The 11,433-nt window shown below is 41.4% G+C and overlaps 1 protein-coding gene across 1 annotated transcript; it reads right to left on the reverse strand.

Moving 5' to 3' along the window:
* Positions 1-546: 546 nt before the first annotated feature.
* LOC117129531 lies at positions 547-4,035 on the reverse strand. Its single transcript, XM_033282964.1, has 4 exons — positions 2,084-4,035; positions 1,105-1,657; positions 905-1,023; positions 547-700 (listed from the first exon to the last, which is right to left on the reverse strand). Exons 1-4 carry the CDS (start codon positions 4,033-4,035, stop codon positions 547-549), a joined length of 2,778 nt encoding a protein of 925 aa, XP_033138855.1.
* Positions 4,036-11,433: the final 7,398 nt, after the last annotated feature.

Consider the following 11,433-nt stretch of genomic DNA (forward strand, 5'->3'; position numbering starts at 1 on the left):
GATTTAGAACGAGTTTAGCTAAGAGTTTAGTGTAGAATCATGATTGAGAGTCTTTGAGTCTAAGAGAGTGTTTTTGTGTCAAGAACTGTCTAATCTTTTATTAATGAGAGAGGTTACATTATATAGTCTTAAGATCCTAGGGTTACATGAGACTAAAGTGAGTAAAGCATGTGTAGTCAAGGAGAAGAGGAGCGCCTAATTCAAATTGATCCAATCAGGTGCTTCACATGTGTGACCGGGGAGGATAAGGTTGCTTTCACTTTACAGCTCTCATCCAGCCTGTCAAGCCGCGTCCCTTATCCTTTCTCCAACGTCCGGATCAGTAACTCCCAAGTTAACTCCTCCCAAGTTTACCATTTCACTCCCGCAAAGGTAACTTGCCTATACATGAGCTTTGGTTGATCCATACTCGTACGGATGGTACGGCCATTGTACGGCCAGTACGGTATTGTCTCAACCTAAGCTTTCCCAAACTCTACACACAGCTTCTTCACCTCATTCTTTCTCTACCCAAGATTCTCTAAGTCTTCATATCAACTCCTCATCTCAACACTTGGCTTTGGCTTGGGTGCAAGTAACACATCTGCTGCATACTCTCTCCACATCTCTTCTCATGGTCGGCCAGTAAAAGTGCTCTTTCAGGTGGGCGAGTGTCTTGGCAACTCCAAAGTGCCCCATCAATCCTCCTCCATGTGCTTCCCTAACATACAACTCTCTCAAAGAACAGTTAGGTAAACAAAGTCGATTTTCATAGAAAAGAAAACCCTCAACTTGATAAAACTTTCCACTGGTATGTTTCTTGCTTTCTTCAAATTGAACTTTAAAATCTTGATCATCTTCATAATAAGACTTTATTTGTTCAAAACCTAACAGCTTAGCTTCCATAGAAGTGAAAAGAGTATACCTTCTGGAGAGTGCATCAGCCACAATGTTTTCTTTACCTTGTTTATAGTGAATCACATAAGGAAAGGTTTCCAAGAACTCTACCCATCTGGCGTGTCTCTTGTTGAGCTTGTGCTGTCCCTTCAGGTGTTTCAAGGACTCATGATCAGTGTGTATAACAAACTCCTTTGGCCAGAGATAGTGCTGCCAAGTTTGGAGTGCTCTAATCAAAGCATAGAGTTCCTTGTCATAAGTTGGGTAGTTCAGCATGGCTCCACTTAGTTTCTCACTGAAATATGCTATGGGTCTCTTCTCCTGCATCAGCACAGCTCCAATACCTACACCAGAAGCATCACATTCAATTTCAAAGGTCTTAGTAAAATCTGGAAGAACTAGCAAAGGAGCATTAGTCAACTTCCCTTTCAGGTTTTGAAAAGCCTCCTCTTGCGCCTTCTCCCACTTGAAACCCACATCCTTCTTGATGAATTCAGTGAGTGGTGCAGCTATGGTGCTAAAATCCTTCACAAATCTTCTATAAAAGCCGGCAAGACCATGGAAACTTCTCACCTCGCTCACACTCTTAGGACTAGGCCAGTCTCGGATAGCTTTAACCTTTTCCTCATCCACTCTGATTCCCTGTGCTGTTACAACAAATCCTAGAAAAACAAGGTGATCTGTCCCAAAAGTGCATTTCTTAAAGTTAGCAAACAAGGATTCTTTCCTAAGCACTTCTAACACAGATTTCAAGTGATGCACATGCTCAGCCATACTCTTGCTGTAGATCAAAATATCATCAAAATAAACTACAACAAAGTGTCCTATAAAAGACCTCAAGACATGGTTCATCAACCTCATGAAAGTGCTAGGGGCATTGGTAAGACCAAATGGCATAACAAGCCACTCATACAGACCATGTTTAGTTTTAAAGGCTGTTTTCCATTCATCCCCTTCTTTCATCCTAATCTGATGATATCCACTTTTTAAATCTACCTTAGAGAACACACAAGAACCATGTAGCTCATCCATCATATCATCAAGTCTAGGAATAGGGTGTCTGTACTTTATAGTGATATTGTTGATGGCTCTGCAATCTACACACATGCGCCAGCTTCCATCCTTCTTAAGCACAAGGAGCACTGGTACTGCACAAGGGCTCATGCTCTCTCGGATATGTCCTTTCTCAATGAGCTCATCTACTTGCTTTTGTAGCTCTTTTGTTTCTTCAGGGTTGGTTCTATAGGCAGGGCGGTTTGGGAGAGAAGCTCCAGGGACCAAGTCTATTTGGTGTTCAATCCCACGCATGGGAGGAAGTCCTGTTGGGCTCTCGTCTGGAAAGACATCACCATAATCCTGCAAAAGAAATTCAAGTTCACTCGGTAGAACCGGTGCAGGGTCAGAAGAAGACATTAGTGCACCTTTAAAAACAAATAAAAGCATAGATTGTTGAAGACACAAAGCTTTCTTGATCTCACTACTCTTGGCTAAGAGATTAGTCTCCTTCTTTTGCTTGTCAGCTGGTTTCTCTTTAGCTTCTTGTCGCCTAAGTTTTAGTTGAAGTTGATCCTCATGTACCTCTTGTGGAGACAAAGGTGCCAGTACAATCTTCTTGTCTCTGTGGGTGAAGGAATGCCGGTTAGTGAACCCATCGTGAATGACTCTTCTATCATACTGCCAAGGCCTTCCCAACAAGATATGGCTAGAGTCCATGGGCAGAACATCACACACGATCTCATCTTGGTATCTTCCAATGGTTATAGGAACCATTACTTGATCAGTGACCTTCAGCTCGCCCTCCTCATTCAACCATTGTAGAAGGTATGGCCTAGGATGCTTCCCTGTTTTCAATCCAAGCTTTTCTACAAGAGCTTCACTAGCAACATTAGTACAGCTTCCTCCATCTATAATCAAACTGCATACTTTTTCATAAACTATGCAACGAGTATGAAAAAGATTCTCCCTTTGATTATCTTCATCTAGCTTGGATTGTACTGCCAATGATCTCCTTGTGACAAGTAGTTCTCCACGAACTGGATAGTCTATGGCTTCCTCTTCTTCTTCGGATATCACCTCACCACTGTCCAAGAGGATCATTGCTTTCTTGTTGGTGCACTCATTGGCATAGTGCCCAAAACCATGACATTTGAAGCACTTCACATCCCTGGATCTAGCAGCTGGTGCCTTTCCCTTGTCTTCATGCTCTTCCTTGGGTTTCACAAAAGACTTGTCATCTTTGGTAGTAGGCGCTTTGTAGTTGTTGCCATAGGATCCTTTGGTTGAGGACTTTCTCTTCAGTTGCTGCTCAATGAGGATTGCTTTGTGAAGCAATTCATAGATGTCGTCATACTCCTGCATCTCCAAGCGGTCCTGGATGTCTCTGTTAAGCCCAGCCTGAAATCGAGCCATAGTAGCTTCAGAAGCTTCTTCAACAGCCGCTTTGATCATGAGTATTTCCATCTCTTGATAGTAATCCTCCACGCCTTTGGTTCCTTGGGTAAGTCTCCTCAGCTTTTGATGAATCTCTCTACCATAGTGGTTTGGAACAAACCGCTTCTTCATGAGTGTCTTGAGCTCAAACCATGAAGCAACTGGCGGCTCTCCAGTCCTTCTCCTAGTAGTAACAATCTGATCCCACCAATGCAAAGCATACCCACTGAATTCTGTCACAGCAAGCTTCACCTTCTTTGTTTCTGAGTAGTGCTGGCAATCAAACACTCGCTCAATCTTCGTTTCCCATTCAAGATAAGCATCTGGATTGCTGGTTCCACTGAAGACTGGTATTCGAAGTTTGAGACTCCCAAGGTTATCATCTGGTCTGTTCCTTGCTGCATGGCGTGTAGGGGATCTTGCTTGGGAGGCTGCACGTCCTGTTCTCACTGATCTTGCTGATCCCACGGACCGTTCTCCATCAGTACTATGGCCAGAAGAAGTATCTTCATCCTTAGATTCGTCTCCTACTGCAGGTCGCTTGCCTCTCCTCTTTTCCCTAGCTGGTCTCCTAACCTGTGAAGTTGTGCCAAAGACAGGGTTAGTAGAACGAGTAGCTCCAACAAATTCAAGTTTTTTATCCATCTCTTTCATGAGAGTAGCCATGATAGCATCTAGTTGTGCTTTATCCAGTCTAGCCACGGGCCTTTCTTTATCACTTTCAGACATGGTTTCCTGTTAAGACTTCAACAAGAAAAGTAAGTACACAATAGATATAGCCGAAGCCTCACTTAGTGTTTCTCTCAAGTGTTTCTCTCAATGATTTCTCAAGTGATTTTCTCAGTGATTCCAAGAGTTCAATGATCAGACAAACAAACTCAAAGCCAGAGAAGTAAAAAATCCCAAAAACCCAAAGAAATAGATAGACAGATTTAAGAAATTTTGGTTTGCAAGGAGCTTTACCACCAGAGACTGGATTTCTCTTCAGTCTGGCTGGATTTCTCCTCAGCCCTAGTCGGATTTCTCCTCGACTTTCTTAGATACTTAGATCTCTTTTTTTTTTTTTTATACTGGTTGGCCCCCTTGCAGATACAACAGATAGAAAGTAAAGAGAAAAAAGAAAACTGCAGAGAGTTGCAGAGAATCAGAAAAAGAAAATTAGGTTCCCAAAACAGAGAGAGAAGATTTGAATCGACAAACCCCTTTGATTAGAAGCCCTCAAGCAGCTCTGATACCACTTAATAGCTTCCTGGTCAAGGAAGAACCCTAGGATGCTCTTGAGGGTCGATCTGGTATTGATTTGGTGGTGATGGATCAGGTTACTAACACTGATGGAAAGATGATCGATTGATGAGTTGATAGAAAGGGGATTGGTGATCGATGGTAGAGATGGTTTCAGTGATGATCTGCGGAATGATCAGGCACTGATTGGGATGATCTTAGTCCGTGAGAGGCAGCCCCACTAGTGAACAAGATCCAGGCTTAAGGAAGATCACTCTTCTAGCCAAATTCGATGTCCAAAAACTGAACAAAGGAATCACAAGTTTAGAGAGAATTTTGATAACAAAAGTGATTCGTTTTATTCAGATCTTGCAGAGAGTTTAAGTAGAAAGAAAGGAATGCAAAGAGTCACCAAGGACTTGTAGTTTTCGAAAATATCTTAAGTAAAACTAGGTAGTGTTGAAGATTGAACAATTGAATATCTTCAAGGCTTCTTTGACTTGGTTTTCTTCAGATGTCGAGATTGGTTTAGTGTAAACCAATCCGAGAATTGCCTCCTTCAATTGTCTTGTCTTTGATCTGGTTATTGGCCCATTGGAGAAAGAGAATGGGTCTCGTGCTGAGTTAAATCCAATTGAACTCCCATCCAGCTCCTTGTATCCAATTGTAGTGTTCGTCTCATCCAGCTCCTCTTCACTGTCACTCTCTTCCAGCTCTTCATGCGCAAGATCAGCTACTGGTTCAGTCAAGCTCACATCAAGTTGGAAAGAAGAAGTTATCCCACTTTCAAATCAGGTGATACCAGTTTCCCAGTTTGGGAATAGGACAGCTTCTTCGTCGTTCCAATCAAACCAGGATGAATCACTTTGTGAGAAGCTTGATTTGGATACATAAAGTGGTGGAGAATCACCAGGAAGTTGAATAAATCTCATAGGAGTTGGCAAGAAGAAGTTATCCCACTTTCAAATCAGGTGATTCCAGTTTCCCAGTTTGGGAATAGGACAGCTTCTTCGTCGTTCCAATCAAACCAGGATGAATCACTTTGTGAGAAGCTTTATTTTGATACATAAAGTGGTGGAGAATAACCAGGAAGTTAAATAAATCTCATAGGAGTTGAGATGAAGAAGTTATCCCACTTTCAGATCAGGTGATTACAGTTTCCCAGTTTGGGAATAGCACAGCTTCATCGTCGTTGCAATCAAACCAGGATGAATCACTTTGTGAGAAGCCTGATTTGGATACATAAAGTGGTGGAGAATCACCAGGAAGTTGAATAAATCTCATAGAAGTTGGGATGAAGAAGTTATTCCCCTTTCAAATCAGGTGATTCCAGTTTCCCAGTTTGGGAATAGCACAGCTTCATCGTCGTTCCAATCAAACCAGGATGAATCACTTTGTGAGAAGCTTGATTTGGATACATAAAGTGGTGGAGAATCACCAGGAAGTTGAATAAATCTCATAGGAGTTGGCAAGAAGAAGTTATCCCACATTCAAATCAGGTGATTCCAGTTTCCCAGTTTGGGAATAGCACAGCTTCATCGTCGTTCCAATCAAACCAGGATGAATCACTTTGTGAGAAGCTTAATTTGGATACATAAAGTGGTGGAGAATCACCAGGAAGTTGAATAAATCTCATAGGAGTTGGGATGAAGAAGTTATCCCACTTTCAAATCAGGTGATTCCAGTTTCCCAGTTTGGGAATAGGACAGCTTCTTCGTCGTTCCAATCAAACCAGGATGAATCACTTTGTGAGAAGCTTGATTTGGATACATAAAGTGGTGGAGAATCACCAGGAAGTTGAATAAATCTCATAGGAGTTGGAAAGAAGAAGTTATCCCACTTTCAAATCAGGTGATTCCAGTTTCCCAGTTTGGGAATAGGACAGCTTCTTCGTCGTTCCAATCAAACCAGGATGAATCACTTTGTGAGAAGCTTGATTTGGATACATAAAGTGGTGGAGAATCACCAGGAAGTTGAATAAATCTCATAGGAGTTGGCAAGAAGAAGTTATCCCACTTTCAAATCAGGTGATTCCAGTTTCCCAGTTTGGGAATAGGACAGCTTCTTCGTCGTTCCAATCAAACCAGGATGAATCACTTTGTGAGAAGCTTTATTTTGATACATAAAGTGGTGGAGAATAACCAGGAAGTTAAATAAATCTCATAGGAGTTGGGATGAAGAAGTTATCCCACTTTCAGATCAGGTGATTACAGTTTCCCAGTTTGGGAATAGCACAGCTTCTTCGTCGTTCCAATCAAACCAGGATGAATCACTTTGTGAGAAGCTTGATTTGGATACATAAAGTGGTGGAGAATCACCAGGAAGTTGAATAAATCTCATAGGAGTTGGGATGAAGAAGTTATCCCACTTTCAAATCAGGTGATTCCAGTTTCCCAGTTTGGGAATAGCACAGCTTCTTCGTCGTTCCAATCAAACCAGGATGAATCACTTTGTGAGAAGCTTGATTTGGATACATAAAGTGGTGGAGAATCACCAGGAAGTTGAATAAATCTCATAGGAGTTGGGATGAAGAAGTTATCCCACTTTCAAATCAGGTGATTCCAGTTTCCCAGTTTGGGAATAGGACAGCTTCATCGTCGTTCCAATCAAACCAGGATGAATCACTTTGTGAGAAGCTTGATTTGGATACATAAAGTGGTGGAGAATCACCAGGAAGTTGAATAAATCTCATAGGAGTTGGAAAGAAGAAGTTATCCCACTTTCAAATCAGGTGATTCCAGTTTCCCAGTTTGGGAATAGGACAGCTTCTTCGTCGTTCCAATCAAACCAGGATGAATCACTTTGTGAGAAGCTTGATTTTGATACATAAAGTGGTGGAGAATAACCAGGAAGTTGAATAAATCTCATAGGAGTTGGGATGAAGAAGTTATCCCACTTTCAAATCAGGTGATTCCAGTTTCCCAGTTTGGGAATAGCACAGCTTCATCGTCGTTCCAATCAAACCAGGATGAATCACTTTGTGAGAAGCTTGATTTGGATACATAAAGTGGTGGAGAATCACCAGGAAGTTGAATAAATCTCATAGGAGTTGGGATGAAGAAGTTATCCCACTTTCAAATCAGGTGATTCCAGTTTCCCAGTTTGGGAATAGCACAGCTTCATCGTCGTTCCAATCAAACCAGGATGAATCACTTTGTGAGAAGCTTGATTTGGATACATAAAGTGGTGGAGAATCACCAGGAAGTTGAATAAATCTCATAGGAGTTGGGATGAAGAAGTTATCCCACTTTCAAATCAGGTGATTCCAGTTTCCCAGTTTGGGAATAGCACAGCTTCTTCGTCGTTCCAATCAAACCAGGATGAATCACTTTGTGAGAAGCTTGATTTGGATACATAAAGTGGTGGAGAATCACCAGGAAGTTGAATAAATCTCATAGGAGTTGGGATGAAGAAGTTATCCCACTTTCAAATCAGGTGATTCCAGTTTCCCAGTTTGGGAATAGGACAGCTTCTTCGTCGTTCCAATCAAACCAGGATGAATCACTTTGTGAGAAGCTTGATTTGGATACATAAAGTGGTGGAGAATCACCAGGAAGTTGAATAAATCTCATAGGAGTTGGAAAGAAGAAGTTATCCCACTTTCAAATCAGGTGATTCCAGTTTCCCAGTTTGGGAATAGGACAGCTTCTTCGTCGTTCCAATCAAACCAGGATGAATCACTTTGTGAGAAGCTTGATTTGGATACATAAAGTGGTGGAGAATCACCAGGAAGTTGAATAAATCTCATAGGAGTTGGGAAGAAGAAGTTATCCCACTTTCAAATCAGGTGATTCCAGTTTCCCAGTTTGGGAATAGGACAGCTTCTTCGTCGTTCCAATCAAACCAGGATGAATCACTTTGTGAGAAGCTTGATTTGGATACATAAAGTGGTGGAGAATCACCAGGAAGTTGAATAAATCTCATAGGAGTTGGGATGAAGAAGTTATCCCACTTTCAAATCAGGTGATTCCAGTTTCCCAGTTTGGGAATAGCACAGCTTCTTCGTCGTTCCAATCAAACCAGGATGAATCACTTTGTGAGAAGCTTGATTTGGATACATAAAGTGGTGGAGAATCACCAGGAAGTTGAATAAATCTCATAGGAGTTGGGATGAAGAAGTTATTCCACTTTCAAATCAGGTGATTCCAGTTTCCAGTTTAGGAATAACACTGCTTCTTCGTCGTTCCAATCAAACCAGGATGAATCACTTTGTGAGAAGCTTGATTTGGATACATAAAGTGGTGGAGAATCACCAGGAAGTTGAATAAATCTCATAGGAGTTGGGATGAAGAAGTTATCCCACTTTCAAATCAGGTGATTCCAGTTTCCCAGTTTGGGAATAGGACAGCTTCTTCGTCGTTCCAATCAAACCAGGATGAATCACTTTGTGAGAAGCTTGATTTGGATACATAAAGTGGTGGAGAATCACCAGGAAGTTGAATAAATCTCATAGGAGTTGGAAGAAGAAGTTATCCCACTTTCAAATCAGGTGATTCCAGTTTCCCAGTTTGGGAATAGGACAGCTTCTTCGTCGTTCCAATCAAACCAGGATGAATCACTTTGTGAGAAGCTTGATTTGGATACATAAAGTGGTGGAGAATCACCAGGAAGTTGAATAAATCTCATAGGAGTTGGGAAGAAGAAGTTATCCCACTTTCAAATCAGGTGATTCCAGTTTCCCAGTTTGGGAATAGGACAGCTTCTTCGTCGTTCCAATCAAACCAGGATGAATCACTTTGTGAGAAGCTTGATTTGGATACATAAAGTGGTGGAGAATCACCAGGAAGTTGAATAAATCTCATAGGAGTTGGAAGAAGAAGTTATCCCACTTTCAAATCAGGTGATTCCAGTTTCCCAGTTTGGGAATAGGACAGCTTCTTCGTCGTTCCAATCAAACCAGGATGAATCACTTTGTGAGAAGCTTGATTTGGATACATAAAGTGGTGGAGAATCACCAGGAAGTTGAATAAATCTCATAGGAGTTGGGATGAAGAAGTTATCCCACTTTCAAATCAGGTGATTCCAGTTTCCCAGTTTGGGAATAGCACAGCTTCTTCGTCGTTCCAATCAAACCAGGATGAATCACTTTGTGAGAAGCTTGATTTGGATACATAAAGTGGTGGAGAATCACCAGGAAGTTGAATAAATCTCATAGGAGTTGGGATGAAGAAGGTATCCCACTTTCAAATCAAGTGATTCCAGTTTCCCAGTTTGGGAATAGGACAGCTTCTTCGTCGTTCCAATCAAACCAGGATGAATCAATTTGTGAGAGGCTTGATTTGGATACATAAAGTGGTGGAGATTCACCAGGAAGTTGAATAAATCTCATTGTAGTTGGGATGAAGAAGTTATCCCACTTTCAAATCAGGTGATTCCAGTTTCCCAGTTTGGGAATAGGACAGCTTCTTCGTCGTTCCAATCAAACCAGGATGAATCACTAGGTGAAAAGCTTTATTTGGATACATAAAGTGGTAGAGAATCACCAGGAAGTTGAATAAATCTCATAGGAGTTGGCATTAAGAAGTTATCCCACTTTCAAATCAGGTGATTCCAGTTTCCCAGGTTGGGAATAGCACAGCTTCTTCATCGTTCCAATCAAACCAGGATGAATCACTTTGTAGGAGTTGGCATGAAGAAGTTATCCTACTTTCAAATCAGGTGATTCCAGTTTCCCAGTTTTGGAATAGCACAGCTTCATCTTTGTTCCAATCAAACCAGGATGAATCACTTTGTAAGAAGCTTGATTTGGATACATAAAGTGGTGGAGAATCACCAGGAAGTTGTATAAATCTCATAGGAGTTGGGATGAAGAAGTTATCCCACTTTCAAATCAGGTGATTCCAGTTTCCCAGTTTGGGAATAGGACAGCTTCTTCGTCGTTCCAATCAAACCAGGATGAATCACTTTGTGAAAAGCTTGATTAGGATACATAAGGTGGTGGAGAATCACCAGGAAGTTGAATAAATCTCATAGGAGTTGGCATGAAGAAGTTATTCCACTTTCAAATCAGGTGATTCCAGTTTCTCAATTTGGGAATAGGACAGCTTGTTCGTCGTTCCAATCAAACCAGGATGAATCACTTTGTAAGAAGCTTGATTTGGATACACAAAGTGGTGTAGAATCACCAGGAAGTTGAATAAATCTCATAGGAGTTTGCATGAAGAAGTTATCCCACTTTCAAATCAGGTGATTCCAGTTTCCCAGTTTGGGAATAGCACAGCTTCATCGTCGTTCCAATCAAACCAGGATGAATCACTTTGTGAGAAGCTTGATTTGGATACATAAAGTGGTGGAGAATCACCAGGAAGTTGAATAAATCTCATAGGAGTTGGGATGAAGAAGTTATCCCACTTTCAAATCAGGTGATTCCAGTTTCCCAGTTTGGGAATAGCACAGCTTCTTCGTCGTTCCAATCAAACCAGGATGAATCACTTTGTGAGAAGCTTGATTTGGATACATAAAGTGGTGGAGAATCACCAGGAAGTTGAATAAATCTCATAGGAGTTGGGATGAAGAAGTTATCCCACTTTCAAATCAGGTGATTCCAGTTTCCCAGTTTGGGAATAGGACAGCTTCTTCGTCGTTCCAATCAAACCAGGATGAATCACTTTGTGAGAAGCTTGATTTGGATACATAAAGTGGTGGAGAATCACCAGGAAGTTGAATAAATCTCATAGGAGTTGGGATGAAGAAGTTATCCCACTTTCAAATCAGGTGATTCCAGTTTCCCAGTTTGGGAATAGCACAGCTTCTTCGTCGTTCCAATCAAACCAGGATGAATCACTTTGTGAGAAGCTTGATTTGGATACATAAAGTGGTGGAGAATCACCAGGAAGTTGAATAAATCTCATAGGAGTTGGGATGAAGAAGTTATCCCACTTTCAAATCAGGTGATTCCAGTTTCCC

Source organism: Brassica rapa, unplaced genomic scaffold, assembly GCF_000309985.2.
Source record: "Brassica rapa cultivar Chiifu-401-42 unplaced genomic scaffold, CAAS_Brap_v3.01 Scaffold0009, whole genome shotgun sequence".
Lineage (NCBI taxonomy): Eukaryota > Viridiplantae > Streptophyta > Magnoliopsida > Brassicales > Brassicaceae > Brassica > Brassica rapa.